Raw genomic sequence first — 22,351 nt, forward strand, 5'->3', positions numbered from 1 at the left:
TAGAATATTTCACAAGTGTGTGCTGTTGGAAAGTGAAAATAATCTTACAAATTGAAATATTTCATTAAATTTCCATGAGGTAATTAAGGAGACTCATTTTCAAAGATACACATTTATTTCAGTGGCTTGAAGGCGGCTTAATCAGGAAATGAGCAGAATGCTAAATATAGGTGAGTTAGGCTTGTCTCCAGCAGCAGATTTGAGGGTCAGGCTGTTGAAACGGATGCCATGGAGGTTAAAACAGCAGAGGCCCTTGCGGTGGGTGGAAACTAATTGGCTGAACACATGAATAAGTTATACTTGTTATTCATGTCAAGGAAAAGCGAAGAGATGCATGTTAGTATCTACGCAGGCCTTATGTTCCCCCACATGATATTAAAAAATAAAAAGCAAATCCTTAGACCTAAGCTCCTCTTCCTATAGCAAATAAGAGTAGAGGATCCATTACTCGGCAGGGCTTCCTTCTGAATATTATGTTTCGGATTTGACATTTTCTGCCAATAAAATATCGCTAAGAAGGTCGCTAAGGAATTCTCTAACATAAAACATTCATTACTGGGACCACTGTCCTTGAGCCTGGGGTGATGTTTAAATGCTCTCGATTAAAAGCGTCTAATCTCGAGGCTAGATAATTCTTCCCCCTTTTTTCACGGCCCAGTGCTGTGTCTGGGTACTTGTCGGCTGCACACGTTGGCCATAGATTTACCACAGTCTTATTCCTAGACTAAAGATTCTAGTATGATATTGTCACACTTAATCAGATGAGATACTGTAGAATAAAATCTTTAATAAACTGTTTTTTTTTCTTTCTAAACCTTTCCCGGAAATGTCGTAAGAGAGACTTACGGAACTCGGAAAATTCTCTGCAAAGCTTCTTTTAACAAAGCCCTCACACAGAAATCCTTTTGGCCACTTCAGAGCCCAAATTTGCTGCTATTCTTCTCTGAAATTTTCTACGCCTCTGGGGTCTCAGTGACTCCCCTCCACCTTGGGTCTCTGACTACTTCCATCTTCCCACTTTGAGGCTTGTTTGGACATCCCTCTGTTCTGCTCCAGTGATTTCATGAATTATTCCTAATTAAAGTGTAGGCACTGTTAAAGGGGTTGGTGTCTGTATTTTGGTATCTCCCCTCACTCCTCATAAGCCCCTGACACAAGTCCATGATGGGTGCTCTGTTAAGTAGATTACTTTCTTCAGAAGTCTGTCAAGAGGCTGGAGTTAAGGACAGGCGTATTTTATGCTTTCTAGATTGAGTGCAAGGGTGAGCTCCCGATGCCCAGTTGGTCTAAGTTACAAGGGCTGAGTTTGAGTCTCAGCATGATTGCTTAACTAACCTCATGATCTCTGGCATATGATTTAACCTCTGTGTCCTTATCAATGATTTATTAATCCCTCAATTCCCTTTTAGTCCAAATGTTTGAAGACAGCTTGACTGATCTATAGCAGTGTTTCTCAAAGTGTGGTCCCTAGATCCAAGAACATCATCATCACCTGAGAACTGGTAAAAATGCAAGTTATCAGACCTCCCCCCCAACCACCTGCCGAATCAGAAACTACACTTTACCAACCCTCCAGGTGATTCTCATGCATGCTAAAGTTTAAGAACTACTGATCTGTAGTGTAGTCAAATCTCTGGTATGATAAGAAGCTCCGTACCACAATGTTAGTGGACATGAAAGATTCTGCAGTCATTTCGTGGTTGGCATTTAAATCCATCATCTCGTGTTTCATCTTTAAGGCTCTGCAGAACGGCTCAGTATTGCATCGTATTCAAGTTTGCAGGTCCTACCCATAGAGCTGCAGCTCTCAAACTCCTATAAAGTGTGGGCAATTGAGGAGTGAAAAATCTTTCTTAGGGTGAACAAAGAATATGCAATGAACAAGGGACTAATTTCCAGCGGCAGCCTCCTAATTTTGTATTCACATCGTTGTACACATGCTAGGCTACACATGCAACGTTTGCTGATATACATTAGGTAATTGGGCATCCAGCAGTCCCATTTGCATGCAACGGTGGTTGCACACCTCCCATTTACGAATCTAAAATTAAAGCCCGGTTTGAAGCTGGCTGAAGGCTCGCTGCTAGGAAAATAATGAGATAAGGAAGGAATGGCTTCTGTTAAGCGGCACTTTCAGCCTCTCCTGTTCAGTCTTTGCTAATTTATCCTTTGAAATTGTACATTTCATGTTTGACAGCGACTTCTAAGAGTATTTGGATTTTTCTTTTTTGTTTTTTAAAGACCCACATTGATGAGATGATTATATTTATGCATAATCTTTCCCCTAACACTGTACCCACATGCATGCTGCAGTCTGTTACTGTGTTGTATTTTTGCTCTTTGAGGTATTCATACTTTTGTGGGACTACATGCATCATCTCAAAGAAGAGCCACGCCAGCACGGACTCACGGACTGTGTCTGTGGCATCATTTCATTTCAATTCAGCCCACATTCATCAAGCAGCAATTCTGTGCCAGGAGCTGGGCATATACAGATCAATCAAGCAGTTTCTGCCTTCAGAAGCTCACAGTATTTTAACCACTTCTTGTATCTCAGTGTGGACTATTTTTGCTTAAATGAGGTCTTCCCTGGTCCCCCCAGTGAACTGAAGTGACTCCTTGCTTCTTTGAGCCCCTGATGGTGTTCCACCTGTGTCCCCAAGAGAATGAGGGGCCCCGTGGACCCGTACCTGGACGAGTCAAAGTCCAAAACACAAGGCTGTGGCCATTTGATTACTCAGATGGGTCATCACAGAGGTGGCTATGTTGCAAATGGTCCCTATGCCCAGGAGCAACAACAATAACAAAATAAAATAAAAAAGGCATGCGTGTTTCCTGTATTCCCATTGTGGGTCCCTGGAAGAGAAGCCCAGTCGAGAACCATCTCAAAGGGATGTGCCCATGAGCGCCACCTGGAGGAACAATAGATCCCTACAAAGACAGTGTACCAAGAGCCAACCCTGAACCAGTCACTTGTCACCCTTCATCAATGGCTTTATATTTCCATATTTGGCTGTGTGCATTTGTTTTGCTTTGACAACTAGACTGTAAGCTCCTCAAGAAACAGACCTGGGTCTTCAGAGGAAGATTCCCTTTCACAATACCTATTTGATGGTGATGATCATAAATACAGCATTATTTTCAGGAAGAATGTCTAGTGGTTTAAATTTAGATGCATCAGTAATTTCTCATGATAATCAGTTTTTCTTTTTCTCTTTGTTCCAGCACAGGCGCATATACTGTGATAGCACCAAATGAAAAGCGAAGAAATGAGATGCAACGGAGTACGTATATTATTTAACATTCAGAAGACTTCTCATTTTCTCATAGAGGAGAATTGGTTTGCTTTCGTCTGAAGTGTTTTTTCTTTTCTGATTTGTATAGACTCACCAGATAACATTGTTTTTTCTTTTTTAACTTTAGCAGTTTTAATTATACCTTTTAAAATTATTCTGCTGTTCATGCTTCTAAATTTGTTTCTTTGTGTTACAACAGAACTCACAGCACAGTTATATCTATGGTTTTTAAATCTGAGGTTTCTGTTGGGCTTAAACAATTTCACACCTATTGCCAGCAGACCTATCTAGTTCCTGTAAAATTGGGCTCAGTGCAGAAATCTTTACAGAACTATGAACATTTTTGAAACAGACAAGTGATACAGGAAATAGATTATAAAATAACTTGTCTCTTACTGGATCTGTCTCGTTCCTCTTTTTTTTTTTGAAGTACCATCAGTTACAATGTGTCAATTTCTGGTGTATAGCACAATGTCCCAGTCTGTCCCATTCCTTCTTAATGGAATTTTTCTTTAGCCTCTGTGCTCCCATAATTTTGTAACTATTGGAGTCTACCCTCAGCTGTTTTTATTCGTGATTTCACTCTCCTTCTCTAGATTATAAGCTCTTTGAGGACAGGGACTACATCTTATTCATTTTTGTACTCCTTGTACCCAGTGGGTATATAACATGCTTAATTGAAGTTGTACCATAAAATAAACTGTGCCGTTTAAAGTTATAGCATTACACCTTAGAGCTGGAAGTAGAACTAAAGTTTATTTAGTTCAAAACGATGTTCTGAGGCTCCTTCAAGTCAAGCTGTGGGGCTAGCACTGAGATTCTGTGCTCTCCATTCTTGATCTTGATAGGAAATTGAATTTTGTGATGACCAATAAGCATAAAGGCACAACAGAAAAGCAGCTCTCTAAAGATCTCACCGGACAGGTAGCTTCCTGCGTGTTGCATCTGGGTCTTTGCAGAATGTGGCAATCACAGCTATGCAGATACAGAGACTGTGGGCACTGCCAGCAGTTGACCCAAAGATTCTGATTTTACAAGCTTTTGATTTAAATACTTAACAGGAGTTTAAGCCTCAGCGTGGTCTGGATTTTTAAGATGTTTCAGAAAGTTTTTTTTTCCCCTCTAATACTATTATTAGAAAAATATTGTAAATGGACGTTTGAAACAATCAGGTCTAAGGAGGCGATCTGGACATATATTGGAAGAACAGAATCTAGTATCTCTGGCGCCCCCTGCTGACACCCAGTGTATATTAGGGGAATGAGCGCTGCCCCACGGAGTAGGCTCCGCCTGGTGGTCCCAAGAGCCAAGAATCTGAGCACCCTTACTCCTCGTGGTTGCTGTGAGCTTGGGGAACATTTAAAGCGCAGTGAATATGGGCATCAGAGTTCACTGGAGATATCTGTTTACTGTGTGTGAAGAGTTCTTGCTGACACATGAGTATTCTAGTTTTGCACACATTCTCTATGGGAAACTTTTAACGTTAAATTGATATAGGATTTTATTTTTAAAATCTTATTTTTATTTTTATTGAAGCATAGCCAATTTACAATGTGTTAGTTTCTGGTGTACATCATAGTGAGTTATACATATGTATGTATTCTTTTTCATTATGGGTCATTACAAAATATTGAATGGAGTTCCCTGTGCTTTACAATAGGACTACTGTTTTCCATGTCTGCGAGTCTCTTTCTGTTTTGTAAATAAGCTCATTTGTATCATTTTTTAAGGTTCTACATATAAGTGATATCATACGATATTTGTCTTTCTCTGTCTGACTGATTTCAGTAAAAATGCCAGAATGGGAGGAAAAACTAAACTTCCTAATTTAGTCGAAGTTCAGGTTGTTTTCAAATTTGGATCTTCTGTGTAGAGTCTTGGGGAGACAAGCCTTAGGAGTGGGTCCAGGGTGACCCCAGGGGGTTAGGACTGGATGGTGTTTTCCTTTCCTGGATGTCTCATCCACTCCTGCTCGCATGTAGCTAATTTTCCATTGGATGGTGGTTTCTTATGCTTTCTTTTCTTTAAAAAAATTTTTTTAGAACATTTATTTTATTTTCGTAGAATTTATTTTATTTATTTATTTTTGGGGAGGGAGGAGGTAATTAGGTTTATTTATCTTATTTATGTTTTAATGGATGCATTGGGGATTGAACCCAGGACCTCTTGTATGCTGAGCATGTGCTGTACCTCTGAGCTATACCCCTCCCCCTGCTTATGCTTTCAAGGGACCAGTTTCCTTTCTACATAATAATAATAATCGATGGTTTTATCTTTCTTACCTGGTTTAGTTGCTGAGAAAGAGCTGGAGGACCTGGAGAGATGGAAGGAGAAACATAGGGGTCAGCCCATTAACCTGGAGCCCAGGCGGCTAGGTAAGACAGCGAGCCAGTTGCCTGAATGCGGGAGGACAGGGCCACCCAAGGATCCTGTTAGCACCTTGCCTACATCTGTCTCTGAATGTATGATATAGGTCATTGGGTCACTGTGCTGCTTGGAATAGAACGCATTTAAAGTTGAAATAAGTATGCAGGTAGACTGCCGTTTCTGATTTTCTGCAAGTAGCAAGCGTATGATGCCACCGTCATGTGGGAATGAAGTGAAGGCTTAATTGCCAGATAATTTAGAGCCTCTTAGATGATCAGCTCTGCAGAAATCTTACCCAGGGTGCTGCATATGCCCTGTCATATCTTTTACTCCCATCCTGACTAGCGCTATCACAAGCATATTAATCACGGCAGTTCAGTGGTAATGGGGAAAAAGGTGAATGGAGAGTCAATTCCAAAACTTAGATGAGGTGAGCTGGGGACCTAGGGGTGGGGATAAAGAGAGCATCACCCCTGTTTTCATTCTGCACATAGAGACCTTCGGGCCTCTGGGGCACGCGGCAGAGTGATGAGTTGTCTGGGCTGCCTTTGTGCGGTGTTGGAACCATTCAACAGGGAAGCCACCCAAACAGAATCATTCCTGTCCTTTCTTCTCTCTTCTCTCCCAGCAGCAGCTGAGAACTAAAGGGCTGGATGCACGGTTCCCACAGACTGAGTTCATACAAACATGTTAGAGTCAGAGGCTACTTAACTATCACAACAGTTTCAGAGAAGTATTTTTTCCAAGATGGTGGTAAAAGCAAGCTAATTTTATAATTACTTAATGAGTGGAAGTAATAGTATTAACATCATCATCCCACGGTATTTCATGAAAAGGGATAATCTCAAGTGTCACCTTTATGCTGAAAAAATGCATTTAAGGGGTTCAACCTGGAGACCGCTTTTCCTAACTGGCCCCCTCAAACTGGCTCCTAGTTTTTCTGATGTTCTTTGGATGAAATTAGATCTTTTTGGCCTTTCTCAAATGGTAAAGTTGTCCAGCTAGTTCCAGGCATAAAAAGAGTGTCATTTCAGTGATGAATGTTCTGTCCTTGGTACTGATTCTAATAATCAGAGGAAACTCTGATCCTAATGGAGAAGATGAGACCTTCTTCCCTGCTCTAACCCATGATTTGGGGTAGAAAGCTAGCAGAGGACATGGAGTGTGGCTGAATTTTTCTCTGTTGACTCCTCCGTTCCCATATTCTGACCCCTCCTGGGTCAAAGCGGGAAGAAGAGGGAAGGGTCTGTCGTGCACCCATCATCCCAGGTTCTTCGAGTTTTGGTGGGTGCTTCCTGTGCATCTCACCCTGGGGCTTCTTGGAGTTCTTCAGCGTCCCTCCTTGCTCCCGGCCATCTCTGAGCTGGATTTCCCTGGTCGAGATGACACCCTTTCCTGCCAGCAGCACTTGGCTTCACCATTGGCTCTTGGTGGCTCGACTGTCTTTGGAGAGCTCCAGGGTACCTCTGGGTAGCCCACATGGGCAAGTCCCTTTAGGATGGATGGATTCTCTTTCATGACAGCCAGACTGGGAGTACAGCAGACACTTGTGCCTTCTCCCCACAAACTCTGGGAATACAGGCCACTTCCCGTGCAGTCTGAGGAGCCACCTGACAATAGCCACATACCTTTTGGCTCTGACTGTCCTCAGCACGGGGCCACTAGGTCCCTCTGTCTCTTAAGGATGTGGATTGCACTCTTCAAGTGATTTTTGTTAAACCTCTCTTGCTCACATTGATGTGAACATTCCTCCTTCCCCAAAGACACACACACAGATGATGAAATACACAAAGACATCTTTCCTCTGATTTCTACCTCCCTAGCCTAGCTAACCTCTTTTAATTGGTTGAAGGGAGTTGCTCATTAACGGTCCCCAAGCCAGTTTTCAGTTGCCCCCTTGCAGATCCTGCTTAGAAACCACACACGTGCCTTTGGAATTTGGCGATGTTGACGCCTGTTGTCTTGGGACCTTAACCAAAAAGGAGCAGGCGTCTCATTGCAGCTTTCTGCTCTACGATGCATCTGGGAATGGTCAAGGATATGTGCATGGGAAGAGGGTAGGGGGCAGAAAAGAATTCTAGAATGTATTAAACGTTGAGATGAGTTTTGAAGAAAACCTGCAAACGCTTAGACAGCTGACTTTCTCCATTTTAAAATTCTCAACTCCTCCCTTATTCCGCTCCCTATTAAGATATTGGAATGGTTCTAGGAGATACTGCAAGTGGCTGTAACATTAGATGAAAGCCTCAGTAGCCCTCACTGTTTCTTTCCCATTCTCCCAACCCCTACAACAGAGACTGGAGGGCCAAGACCAAATAGGTACCTTTATACCTTTGGGGATTCAGTCTCTGTGGTGTTTTTATCAGTTCAATTATAAGCACTGTGCTGAATGCAAGTTGTTTTAATGTATCTTCTGTGTGAGTGAATCCTTCAGAGAACTGAGACTTTTAGTGACCAAAGCACCAGAGAATTACGTCAAAGGAATCTTTAAAATACGCACACTAAGCTTGCATAAACGCTGCAAAATCCCTGAACAGTAATTCTTAGATGACTGTCAACCTGCAAGGATTTCTGGCCCCCAATTATTATAGTTTTCATAGAGAGCAGACAAAATAGTCTAGCATCCGTATTTTCCTTAAATACCTAAAGAAAGAACAATAAATAGTATGGATTGACAATCAGTTTCTAACTAGAATATTCCCATTGTACTTTTAAAAACTGGGTACTCCCCTTGTGGCAAGGCCTCTGATTTCCTGCGCTTTGCTACTTGAATACAGGGCAATGGAATCAGAAGAAGAAGACAATGAAAGCATCACTGATGATCATTTTTATTAGGTTAAGGAATGGTCAGGGAGAATGTTCTAGAATTTCCAAGGCACCATTTCTTATTACTGAGCATGGACCTTCCGGTGTGAGTTCAGTTTAAATAGAAACTTGAATACTTACATGATTGAAAAACCTTGGTTGAATTATCTTCTTCTTTGGGGAATATGGCCTTATCTATCTGTTCAGTTCTGTTTCTCTTTTAAGCAATTACTATTCTTTCATGTCTTATTAAAAAAAAGGAACTGGCTATGTCCTTATTTCCAGGGGTATGAAAATGTTAAAGAAACTCATGGTGTAGACTTACCAGGTATTCATTAGTCTTTGATGACTGACTTTTCAGCTTAGTATTCATGTTTCGCCTTCATGACTGTTCTCTCCCCCTTAGGTGGAAGCCAGTCAGAGGCTGAAGTCAGGCAGAGACAACAACTTCAGCTGATGCAGTCGAAATACCAGCAAAAGGTCAGAATCCATCCCTTTTAGCTTAAATTTGGCAAGAGATGAGAGTCCCAACATTTTCAAAGTAACCATGAAATAACACAGTAACTTTATTTACCAAAAGCATAAAACCTTGAAACCAATTGCAAAGGAAACGCTCAGAAATCAAAGAAATCAGGAAGTGGGAAGTGAAGGGATAAATATTGAGAATCTGTACCCAAGCCGTGTATCAGTCAGCAGGACCCTTGGTAAAGGGACTTGTTCTCCCCTAGTTTAATTTAACTCTCTAATATGTTTTGAATATTTTGGTTCCAAGAACATGACTTTGTTTACTCCGTTCCAGTCATGAAAGCAACACAAAATATTTCAAGATGCTAATGATTTTTTTTTTTTTTTAAACAACGAACTCTGGGTTTTATAACCAGGAAGAATTGTCTGCCCTTTCTTCTCCCCAACCTGGGCTGGGGGTAGGGGTGGGGGTGGGACACAGAGAGACAGACACCAAGGAAGAAACACAAAGAGAATTTTCATGGGCAGCAGATGCAGCCTGACCATTCTGTGCTGTGAGCTCTAAGGAGCTCAACCTATAATCACTGCGAGGTCTAGCAAAACAATACTGCGATTTGCCAGTCATCATAATTCTGTGTTCCAGGGGTTCAGACTGAAAAATAGTAACTGTTTTTTGTCCTCTGTCATCTCAATACAATTTAGCTAAATAGAGAAGAAAGCATAAGAATCAAGAAGGAAGCTGAAGAAGCCAAAATCCAAAAAATGAAGGCAATTCAGAGAGAAAAGGTGAGACGGGAGAGGATGGTGAATGGACGGACAGTCGCTGAGGGCTTCCCTCCTGGATATTGTTCATATACAAAGCATTTAATCCTCACAAGAGCCTATGAAGTTTCTATTATTCTTATTACCCAAGTTTGCAAATGAAGAAACTGACGCATAATTAGATTCCTTGCCCAAGGGCTCGCAGCCAGTAAATAGAAGTAGGATTCAAATCCAGGCTGACTAGCCTCTCAGGTCAAGTTCTTTATCATCACACTGTCTCACCTCCCAGGCAAGTGATCAAAGGAGTAGCTTTATATTTGGCCAGAAGGGGCAGCAATTAATCACAACAGCCACCAATGGTACATTGTCATATTTATATCCAAATTCTGAATTTTCCAGAGTGATTTTTTTTTTTAAGTTCAAACTTTTTTTTTTTCTTGAAAGTTTATTTATTTTAATTATTATTATTTTTTAATGGAGGTACTGGGGATTGAACCCAGGATCTTGTGCATGCTAAACATGCGTTCTACTGCTTGAGCTATACCCTCCTCCTCCAGGGTGATTTTAAATAAGTGAACATACCTCTCTCACTGAAAAAAGAAAAAGCGTGCATTGGCATTGCAGTATTAGTGATATGATCTATTTTAAACCTCAAAGTGATGTTTTGGTTTTGATCCTCTTCCTGGGGCTCAGGGGAAAAAAATCTCTTAAAACTGCTTACCTCCTAGAGCAGGAAGAATGTAGTGTTGTTCTAGCCCCATCCCACTCCTCGCCCCCCAACCCCCCGCAGAGTCCTAAGCTGTGTTATATTTAAGCTGTAGCAGGTTTTACGTGTTGAAGGTTTGGGGGCAAGAGCTTGACTCCTGACACTGATGAAAAGTATGACACCCACTGTGGGTCTAAGTCACGGAAACACAGTTCTTTTATCTGCTGTCTGTCTGTATCTCTCTTCCTTCTTCTCTTTGTTTTTTTCCTCTTAAAGATTGAGTATTGGTGAAAATTTAAACCTGGTTACCAAGCAATAGTTTTTTTGTTTGTTTGTTTGGTTTTTTTTTTTTTTTAGAAGTTAGAGTCAATGAAGCCAAAAGCTGTTGGCTTATGGAATGTGCAAAAGTGAGTCTTTTCTTTCCCCAAGGAGCCCTCTACCTGGCTGAGGAACAGACTAAGTCTTTCATGGAAGGTGTCCTGCTGTGCTGTGTGCCCTTGGTCAAGCTCCTATCCCTCTCTGAACTATTCCTGTAAAATGAATCTGTAAGTCTCACATCTTCTCGAAAAACCAGGAACATCTGTAGATGCAGAGACGCTGCATCTGTAGAGATACAGGCTCTGGAGGTGGAGATGAGACTGGACTTATACATGAGGAATGGGAATGAAATGCTGGAGGTATTAAAAAAAAGAGTATAGGAACTTTACTAAATTTGATTCAGCAATTCACTTCAATTGATCAGCTATTACACCTTCATTGAAAACATTATAGTAACTTTTTGTCTAGGTTTTTTTCTTCCCTTTTTATAATATCATTTTATTTTTATTTTATTGGTTTTTTTCTTTTTTCTTTTTTTTAGTTGGGGGCAGTAATTATGCTTACTTACTTCTTGATTTTTTAATGGAGGTGCTGGCATTGGACCCAGGACCTCATGCATGCTAGGCATGCACTCTGCTGAGCAATACCCTCCCCCAAAGTTATTATAATAACTTTTTAAAACTTGTCCTTCTCTCTCTTTCTGCCTCTCTATTCCCTGCTCTTTTCCATCAACCGCCCCCCCCCCCCCATTTTCTCCTTCAAAAGAAGGTTTACACTTCGGTCTTGTGATTGTAGAGGAGGTGTTCCCTTCGTATATCAAAGTCTTTCAGCATTTCAGATGGAACTAAGAAAAATATCAAATCATCACCAGGAACTGAATTAAAAGGCTTGCAAATCCTGAAGAATTATCGTGCTGTAAACTCACATCCTAAGCGTGATTTAGTAGTGGTCATTTAATACCCATAATTGTCTAGCTTGCGGGTCTTTTATAGCTCATTTCTTCCTGGGTGAAATAATGTATACTATTGAGAAACACTGGTGACTGAAACAGGTTCCTTTAACTAAATGGGAGTAAAAGCAGCATTTTCAGCTCTCCACGTGGTACGCCAACACTAGATGGATAGTAATCATTACTAGATGTATAGCACGCATTAGCTACAGAAACCTTAATGGGGTTAGCTTTCCTAATGCGATAACTGTAATGATTATTGGTATAAATTTGGCCAAAAGTGAGAGACGGGGAGAGAGAGTGGATCTGTAGATCCTTGCCATTCAAAATACGGTCCTTGAACCAGCAGCATTGGCATCGCTTATTAGAAATGCAGAATCTCAAGCCCCTCCTGCCCCGAGACCTTCTGCATTTTAACAAGCTCCCCAGGGGGTTCTTGTGTACAGGTGGATTTGAGGAGCATTAATCTCAAGGAACAGCCCATTCTGGTCCTTCCACAGACCTGAGTTCTCTGGCTAATTGGCCTGCACTGCCACCCTGGCCTCACTCTTCCTGTTGTGTAGAAATCTGTGGCTTTTCTTACTAAATGTGAGCCTGTTTAGCAGCTTGTGTCAGATGAAAGAGAAATGGAAAATAGCCATCTAGAAATGGCGTACTTCACGTTGCCAGTGTGAACACGGCCAAGGGAAGGGATAATGGCTGTGCTTACGGGGAGCATTTAGTTTTGAAAATGCACAGCAAACACGCACATGGACACCAGCCTGCAAACCCCACTCTCCTCCCCAGACAAGTGGCTGCTGTCCAGAACTATGAGCCACGTAAGGTCCAAGCACCCGAGAACCTCTAGCTTGGCCTCTTGGTCTTAACCCCCCTTGCCTTTTAGTCTGTCCTCTCCCAAGAGGGGTCACATGGAACACTGATAGGGCACGAGCTGTGTGTGACTGAGGGGAGAGTAAACTGTATTCCCTGCTGGCACAGGTGGGTGTCCTTTGATCCTTTAATGAGCACAGAGGCATGAAAGGCAGCCAGCTCTTTAGCAGCTGGTCATGTCCGGGGGTCCAGGAAGAATTAACCCTGTGGGTTAAGGGCAACTTTGAAGAGGGCACTGGGATGCTTCGGTCAGACTTGTATTCCCCACACTAGAGTATGTTGATGTTATGTTTTCTTCCAGGGGTGTATTGAAGCCTCCTTTTATTGGCTCATAAGAGTGGATTGATACATTTTTGTGGACTCATTGACTTCATGCTGATAGATTGAAACTGACTATGAGGGAGCATTTTTTGCCACAGAAATCAGGAAATGGGACAAATCAACCTGCCTTCCTCCTCCCTGCTAGAGCTGGTTGTTAAGTTTATCAGCACACCACTGCTTCACTCTAAAGGAGAGAGGCCCTCCTTCATCCACTCCCCACTTCCAAAACCAAACCTCAGAGGATTAAGGGTGGGGGGCAAAGATGTTGTGAATTATCTGGCAGATTATGTGTCAGAAACTTATTGATTTTTTGTTGTTGTTTTTTAGCCCTGCCCCCTCCCCTGATACTTACTGATTTAAAGACAGATTACAACCCATGTGGTAGGCAGAATAATGCGCCATCCTCTGCCCCTCCACATTTGAATTCCTGGAACTTAGGAATATGGTATGTTACATGGCAAAGGGGAATTAAGTTTGCAGGTGGAATTAAGGTTGCTAATCAACTTACCTTCAAATAGGAAGAGTATTCTGGATTATTTGGGTGGGTCCATTGTAATCACAAATCCTTGATTTGGCAGAGGGAGGCAGAGACTGAAAGCATGAAGAGATGGGAGCAGGAGAAAGATTCAGAAGAAGGGGCCAATGGATAAAAAAGACTAAACCTATGGGTAGGAGCTACAAAACTAAAACAGTTTGGGTACCGCTAACCTCTACCCTGACCAAACAGATGACTGGCACCTTAGGATGGCAGAGCATGCAAATAGGAGATGTGATTCTGGAAACAGATTTCTTATCATAGGGTAGGGAGAGGTGAAGATTCCCTGCTGTAGTGTTTGGAGGGGATTCATAGTGCCAGCTCCCTAAAAGCCTGTTAGATGTGACAACTGCTACTGGTACTGGAATCTGCCAATTTCCCTCAACATCCATACGTTATTTTAGCCCCGTGAGACCCATTTTGGACTTCTGACCTCCAGAGCTGTAAGATTATTAATAAATACATGTTGTTTTAAGCCACTGAGTTTGTGGCTGTTACAACAATAGGAAGCTAGTACAACTCACGTGGTTTTGTAGTGTATTAATTTCTCTTCCTGGAAATTCATAAAGCAGAGAAAATATCTCTAAAATATTAGTGCATCCGTGAAATAAAGTTGTTAAAAAAATGAAACAGCAGGATAACACATGCAAGTACTTTTTTTTGCCACCGGATCTTACAACATGGTAGACAAGTTTTCATAAATCCTCACAGCAAGCCTTTCATTCGAATTTAGTGCCGTGAGAATAAACCTCCACCATGCTTTTCCCTCTTAATCACATTGATGAATTAAGTAACAATTTTATTTTATTTTTTTAGACTTTCATAATGCTCACTCACTTAAGAATTTTTCCATTCCATGTCAAAGCCCCTCCCTGCCTCCTGCATTCATCTTATTCTGCCTTTGATTCTCCTTACATTTGAAATAATATTATGCAGTGCTATGTTGTTTACAAATGCTTTCGTTGAATTCTCCGAACCTCTTAGGGCATCAAAACCTCAGAAAGGGTAGGAAACCAGCTAGAGACCTGAGTGACATCTGAAGCCTTTCCTTGCTCTTTCCACTAAACTATAAAGTCATTAAGCTGATAAAGTTATTGAAGCCCTGGAGGTCATGGATGGTGTTTTATGCAGACACACTGAGAAGCATCATTAGTTAGTTTTAATGCTATTAAGTGAAGCATACCTACTTCATTTGCTGCTAGTCTTCAGTTTCTAACTTATTTCAACTTTTTTTTTTTTTTTTTAATATTGTGACTTTTAAGTACTCTGTCCTTCAAATTCCATCCCTCTGGATCTTTTTCTGGATCCTTTTCCTCCACTCATTTTTCTACTATTGATGGTCTAGCCAGGGTCCCATCTGTTCATCTTCCTCATTTCCCTGTGCTTCTGCTGCCGTATTCTGAGGTGGAAGCCCCCACATTTACACACCTATGGATTTGTTTATCGCTTGTGCCGATGATTTCTGAGCTCCACCTCTCCAGACCATAGCATATTCCTGAATCCTTGAATCACATATTTCACTGTACATTTGATATTTCCTTCTAGATGTGCCACAGTATGTCTCAAATCCAGTAGGTCCAAAATTGAACTCGTATTCATTCTGACACTCTTAAATGCCAGTCATCCTGTAGTCGTCCCCCTTTTCTGACTCATCCTATATTAATTTAGCCTACCTCCTGTTATTTCTTTTTTCCTTCCTCTTATTTCTGTCACCCACATTTTTTTTTCCCCTAGAGTTTATCCTTTTTTCTCTATCCCTGTTGCCTTAATTTGGGACTCACAATATATGGCCTGGATTACTGTGAGAATCCAGTAATTGGTTGTTTTTTATGTCTGTGGTCCTTTCTGCAGTTTATCCTCCATGTGGCCTTCAGGGTGAGCTGCTTCCTCTCCTGCTTAAAATAACATAATGGCTTATCATTGCCTTTAATGAAGTCCAGACTCCTTTACTTCGTATATAAGTTCCTCTAGAATTGCCCCTTCAGACCCTTCTTTCTCAGCCTTACCTTCTGCCTATCTCACTACAAACCCCTTTGAATTTATCCGTGAGTTTCTTGGGGTTCTCTGAACTGGCGTATTCTTGCATGCCTTTCTATATTGAAAATACTGTAAAGTTATAGGAGTGCCCTTTTTGTATCCAGGGTCACTACCAGCCCATCATTGCCTTTGTGCAAATTAGAAACAGATTCTTCATGCAGGGAGTCACTTCTGCGGGTGCTCAGACTGGTGACAGATGGGAACCTTTGTGAGAAATAGAAAAAGACACCCCTGCTCTGTGCTGAAGCACCCCGTGCTGGGATGCAAGGCTCGGTGAGCCGAATGCGGGTTCTGTTTCAGCCTTTTCTGACCTCTCTGCTAGGCTCCTGCGCAGTGAGAACCCGCACAATGGAGGGCAGTAGCCTTGCTCCTGTTATCTCCTCCTCCTCCTGGAAAGCTCTTGTTTAAGATTGATCTTTATCTAGACTTTCTGCCTCTTGTTAGAGCCAGGGTTCTTCTCCTTTTATTTGGTCATCATCCTTTTATTTGGAGAATCTGAGGAAAGCTCTGAGCCTGCTCTCTCTACAAATGAGCCTTCTCCTAACACACAGGTCATCCATGAACCCGGGATTAGAAACCACATCACTAATGTCACTTAGACTTTTGGCTCCTGTGCTCTGAGTGGGGCCTGCACTTTGAAGGCACTGGGACTGTTAAAAGCCTTTCTCAATTTCCCACTTCTGTGCTTTTCCTTTGTGTCCGTATCACATATTTGCAAACCTCTGTCCCCTAGTACATATTACACACTGTCATCATGGCTTTCTTATCTGTGTTCCCAGCTAGCTTCTGAAGTTTTCCAGAGTAGGCACTACTCTGTTTATATCTGTATTCCCAGCACCTAACCTAACATAGTTCAAGCATATAATAGGCATTACAATTTTTTTGTTTTTTTGGGGGGTGGATAATTAAGTTTATATTTTTTTAATTACTTTTTTTTTTTTTTAATGGAGGTACTGGGGATTGAACCCAGGACCTCATGCATGCTAAGCATGTGCTCTACCACTGAGCTATACCCTCCCCCAAGCATATAATAGGCATTTGATAAGTGTTTATAGAGTAAATGAGATTCAGTGATATTAAATGATTTGTTTAAGGTCACTCAGTGATGTTGGACCTAGAGTTGGTCCCATAATTTTTTCTTCTGGACCTCGTGTTCATAGATATTTTATATTCTGCGTTTGTTTTTATTTTATTTTATTTTTAAGATTTTTGGATTCATTCTTTTTTTCTTAGCCAATTATTTTTTTCCCTTTTTCAGTTTTATTAGGTAGAATCATTATAGTTTGACTGCACATACACATTATATTGCATGTAAGTAAATATATATAATATACTGCACATTTTTTTAGTTTACACGTATGTACTCATTGTTTCTAAGAACAAATTAGAGCTTCAGCTTTTTAAGGTTACATAGTTATCAAAAGAATATATGAATGTATAAGTATGGTTGGGTGACTCCTTAATTCAATGTTATGTGGAAAGAAACAGTCTGACTAAATCTAATTATTTACTAAATTATTATACTAAAACGGTGGTAGGTACTGAACATTCAAATATTTCAGCAATTTGCAAAATACTTCTCCATTGGCTCTTGAGGGATAAACAGAGCTTTGTTGGACAGAATCTAGCTACTGAGTGACTGTTTTTGTGAGTTGAGTTCAATGGTAATCTATAAGTGGAGAGGTTAGAACTGGTATTCCAATTTCTGACCTTGCTAAAGGAACCTGGCCTTGGTCTTTAGATGTGGTTTTCTCACTGTTCTCAAAGAAGCATTCCTCATCCTGGTTTAACTGTTAAACCTCCTGCTTGTATACTGTCTTTTATCTCCCTGTTTCCCCTTTTTTTTCCCCCAGAGAAGCAGGGAGCTCATTATAATGGACAACTTTTGGTCTCGTGAGTCAGGATCTTTTTTTTCTAGATTGAGATCACATTTATTCAGTTTTGCAATTCTCCATTAGTTTGCATCCTAGAACTGTGTTTCATGAATAATTCAACTGCCTTATATTATAATTGGTTCTCCCTGATTGTAGTAAATTTCCTTTACTTTTTTGTGAAACTGAAATCATCCATTTTTACCTTTCAAAATGGGACTTGTAAATAGTTCTGTGTGACTGAAGACTTTCATGGAAATAAACAATATGAACAATTTTTTTCCTCTTCTTTGGAACATGGAGCTAAACTTATGTTAGGGTTTGGAAGGGACGGTTTCCACTACTCCGTTTTCACAGTTCTTCCTGCTGGGCAAATCCAATTTTATTTTTATTAAAGCAGACCCAGCTGCTTGACGTCTCCCGTGGATTCATTTAAAACTTCAAGTCTCTCCGTGTTGTAGAACTTGCTTCCAACTCCCTATTAAAATTGTTGTTTAGAAAGTCTACTTGTTTCATAAGCAAATTTAAAAAAGACAGTTGTGTCAGTGAAAAATAGCAAGTGTTCTTGGATTATTAAGCTGGATTAAAATATGCCAGAGCCATGGTGACAATAATGTCAAGTATAAAGTCCCTTATCTCTAGACTCTCCAAACAACAAATTTAAAAAGAGAACTCTTTTTTATTCAAGTGGTTGGCTTTTTTTTTTTTTGACATTTGCTGTTCAGTCTCTCAATAGCTTTAAGTATCTGATTCTAAGTCAGAAGGGAGTTGAATTGGCTTATTGAAAATCTCTGCCTGAATGCTTTATTGGAATGTGGGTATATATATATATATATATATATATATATTTCATATCAACTGTTTAAGCATTTATTATCATTTTAATTTAACATACTTGGTGTGAAAATTTCATGTTTTCCTTAGAACATTTTGAAAACATTGCTTAAAATATACATGTTGCTGTCATTTGAACTAAGAATAAAAATGTGAAATACTTATTCTGTGATTATGCCAATAAAGATGGGAGAGGGGACCCATGGAAAGAACGTGGGGCTCCTGGCTTTCAGTGTGGGGCTTATGGGTCGTGAGACAGGTAACATCTTGGAAGCCCCGGTAGGTACCATATTGGACTACTGAGGCCACGTGAGCCTAAAGATTTTGGACCTTGGGTAACCTTAATATCATGATTCTGCTTAAAGCTTCCCTAATAGATTGTACTTTGACACTTTCAATTTCAGAGCAATAAACTAGAGGAGAAAAAAAGACTTCAAGAATTCCTTAGAAGAGAAGCTTTTAGAGAACATCAACAGTAGTAAGTTTATGTTTTCAGAACTTTGTACCTTTTATAGACACATTGTTCATTGTGCTTTTAAATTCTAGGTGGTGGTATCTGTTCAAAACATCTGATATTGGATTCTTGGCTATTATATTCATTATGCAGTTGAACTTGTCATTATGGAAGTGAGATTCTAAAGTTGGAGACATCTATACTCACCAAAGTATTCTTTAGTAGCCAGGAAAAGAGTGGGAGATGGAATGGGGTTGGGTGGAAGATAACGAGTGACGTTATCTTCTTCAGTTTGAATCATAGAATTCATAGCCTGTTTTTCCCCATTGTTGTTCTAAGGCAAGCATAGGGTGATGAAGCTGGTAGAAAGCTAAACACCAGGAGAGGTTGGCTGCCTTAGATAGAGATGGAAGGAGGGAGGCGATAGATTAAGGATGTTAATGTATTATTGCCTTCCCTGTTCATTGGCAGAGAATGGATGAGCGTTGATTTCTAGGCCAATCAGAGAAGTTGAAGTAGATAAGGGGGTGCCATGGGGCAGTTGTATCCTGGAGGCACAAAAAGAGCAGATGTGTTAATTCTGCAGCATCCTCCTTTTCAACTGGAAGGGGAAGACCTGCTTACTAGTGAGGGGTCTTGGGTACAGGACTGGGAAGTTGAACAATCTCCAGTTCTCTGGAGAGTTTAAAACATGATGAGAGATTCTTGGGGTTTTAAGGGAAATGGGAGATTGTGTTGTCAAAACTTTTTCCTCCTAGTCCTCCAGCTTCTTGAGTTTGTGTTTTACTAAAGACCAGAGAGCACCCTTTTTCTGTAAAGAAAAACGAGTTTTTCCCCCAGCCACCTCACACACTGTCAGTGGAGCTGAATTCAATTACACGCACATTTCACTCTTGCTCTTTCTTCTGCTTATCGTGAAAGTCCCAGTTAACCAGGAAAAAGAGAAGTTGGCTGAAAATGAGAAGTATCTCAAATTGATTTTTAAAGCCTATTGAGAAACACAAGGAGAAGTGTATGTGTGTGTGTTTTAAGTGTTTTTTGTTTTGAACTATTTTTGAAATTAAAAGATCAATAGCTCATGAAATGAATGGCCATTATATAGCTAGAAATATGCAAGAAACTTCTTGGAAAAGATGGCTTCTCTGCATAAAAAGCTTTTATTGTCCCTTCTCAGATTAATTTATGGCGGAAAAATTGTGGAGGAGAACTGTTAGGATTTTAACAGCTCCAAGTTTTCTCTAGACCAACCAGACTCTTCCCATTCTATCCCCTCCCCTAGAAAATTAGATTCTCCTGATGCTGTCAAACTAAGGATCACAAAGTAGAAACGTAAATATGAAATTCTTTCAAACTAGTCGATGCCTCGTGACCTTGCTGGTTTCGCATGCTGTGATATGCGGGTCAAATAGCAGACCAGGAATGGTGTTCTTTGTTTCGCTTTTGTTTTGTTTTGTTTTGTGTAGAGAAGGGCAAGCACGGACTTGAGCAGACTGTAAATCCCAGTTGCTGGAGAAAAAGCTCATGGTAGCATCCTGGGGCACCACCACGAGAATCTTAATGTGCTCTTTCTTACCACCTTGTTCTTGACTTCGTTCATTTGCTTCTGATTATTTTTAGTGTTGTCAATTATTTAGCTAACAGGCAGAAAACTAGGCTTTTATTGACACCCAGAGGGACTCTCCTGAGTGTAATAATGAAGGCAGTTTATCGAATGCCTGTGAGGTTGCTTCCTAATTGTACGCATTAATCTGCCCATGCAAGCTGGCTGAAAATACACAAGCAGATTGCACGTGCAGATGGAGCACACGGGATGGTTTTTATGGAAAGACCTCTGGAATGTACTTCTGCGGTACTGTCTTTTCCTTCAAAATCGAATGACTGACTATTTCAGTTGGCAACTGAGAACAGACCAGATTAATGGTGCATTAAGTCTGCTACTCTGGCTGGGGACAGACTCAGATTTCACAATTTAGAAGTGAGTTCTAGGATTCTTGGGCATGAAAGTGAAGGGTAGAAATAGGCTTCTAACTTTGGCATAGTTCTCACTATTATTTTACTCTGTCACTCTTTACTGCCTGTAAAATGTCATGGCCTTTTTTATTAGTCAACATTACTGGTAGATTTGAAGATTTGAAGTAACAGTTAATAAACCAGTGTGTGTGTTTTGTTAAAATCAAAGAAAGAATGTTGTGATTTACATTATTTAAACTTCAGCACTTTATATTTAAATGGTAATTTACTTTGAGTTATAGTCATCTTTCTAGTCATGTGGCTTTTGGATGGGTGAAGAGACACGTTTGAATTCTGAGCCTTTTTAACTAGTTATGGGGGCTAGGGTAGGATGTGAGTGGGGCAATCAGATGCATTTTTGAAAAAAATTTGAATTTTTGATTTAATTTTTTATTGAAGTGTAGTTAATTTACAATGCTGTGTTAGTTTTTGGTGTACATCATAGTGATTTATTTATACATACATATATATTTCATTTTCATATTCTTAAAAGAGATTTTGTTGTTGTTGTTGTGGGGGAGGTAATTAAGTTTGTTTGTTTGTTTGTTTGTTTATTTATTTAATGGAGGTACTGGGGATTGAACCCAGGACCTTGTGCATGCTAGGCACGTACTTACCACTGAGCTATACCCTCCCCGTTTCATATTCTTTTTCATTATAGGTTATTACAAGCTATTGAATATAGTTCCCTATGCTATACAGTAGGACCTTGTTGTTTATCTGTTTTATATATGTGGTTAGTATCTGCTAATCTCAAACTCCTAATTTATCCTTCCCTGCCCCTTTGTTAGGAAAAACAATGTTCTTTTAAGGATTTGCTGGAGAGATAAGAATTGGATATACTTTAAGTATTTGTAATTTTAATTCACATCTAATAACCATTTAATGTTACAGATTATACATTTGTACAGTTTAAAAAATACAAAGGACTTGGCTCTTTTAAGTGAAATAAGCAAAGCAATAAACTGCTGTTTTATTGAGGACCTGTGGAGGGTCAGCAGTATTAGGCATATGATACACTTTTTTCATTTAGATTAACCCTATTAGGGATATATCATCTTTTAAAAAAAATACCTTTATTGTGGTGTGGTTCCTGTACAGTAAACTACGCATATTTCAAATGTACAATTTGATGACTTTTGATAGATGTACACACCAATGAAACCACTGTCACAGTCAAGTTAGCTAACATTTCCATCACTCCCCAAGAGGTGCAATTTTCGAATTCCCAATTTATATCATCTTCATTTAAATTGACTTAAGTCACAGACACAGTGAGCGATGCAGCCAAATCTTGGTCTTGGGATTTAGGGGGCTAGGGAAAATAGGTGATCTAGAGGTGCGGTGTACTTTGAAGGTCAGGATTATATGGTCAGGGTGGGGGTGATAAGCATTGTAGCCACATGGAGACCTGTGGAGAAGACTCTAGAATAGATCAGTTCAGAGAGAAAGATTTGGGCAAAGTTGACTTCTGTTTCTTCCAACAAGATCTAAATTTTGCCTGGAGGAGGCAAAAGAAGAACTGAGGAAGTATGTCTTTGTCTGACTTTCCTCATTCATGAATGACATCCTCTTCCAGGTCCAAAACTGGATTTACACCACAATTCAGCTTACTGTAGGGTACATGGGCTTTTGTGAACCCTCTTGGCTGTACCTTACTCCTAGGTACAGTTTCCAAAATTTCTAGGAGAGCAGGGAAAAGCTAGTTGGAGAAAGCTCTTGGAACCAAGCTCATTCCAAAACAGAACCTT

The 22,351-nt window shown here is 40.3% G+C and overlaps 1 protein-coding gene and 1 non-coding gene across 6 annotated transcripts in view; one reads left to right on the top strand and one right to left on the bottom strand.

Moving 5' to 3' along the window:
* EPSTI1 (epithelial stromal interaction 1) overlaps positions 1-22,351 on the top strand; it is a 78,144-nt gene that overhangs the window by 12,830 nt on the left and 42,963 nt on the right. For all 5 annotated transcript variants that reach the window (XM_074378224.1, XM_010973264.3, XM_010973267.3 and 2 more), the window contains exons 2-6: positions 3,226-3,284; positions 5,588-5,671; positions 8,875-8,948; positions 9,636-9,719; positions 18,541-18,614. In XM_074378224.1, the coding sequence (XP_074234325.1) occupies positions 3,226-3,284; positions 5,588-5,671; positions 8,875-8,948; positions 9,636-9,719; positions 18,541-18,614 (375 nt within the window). The remainder of the gene's footprint in view (positions 1-3,225; positions 3,285-5,587; positions 5,672-8,874; positions 8,949-9,635; positions 9,720-18,540; positions 18,615-22,351) is intronic.
* Positions 16,377-16,449, bottom strand: TRNAA-AGC (transfer RNA alanine (anticodon AGC)). The gene has a single exon. It is a non-coding gene; the product is annotated as a tRNA-Ala (tRNA).

This window comes from Camelus bactrianus, chromosome 14 (assembly GCF_048773025.1).
Source record: "Camelus bactrianus isolate YW-2024 breed Bactrian camel chromosome 14, ASM4877302v1, whole genome shotgun sequence".
NCBI classification, from domain to species: domain Eukaryota; kingdom Metazoa; phylum Chordata; class Mammalia; order Artiodactyla; family Camelidae; genus Camelus; species Camelus bactrianus.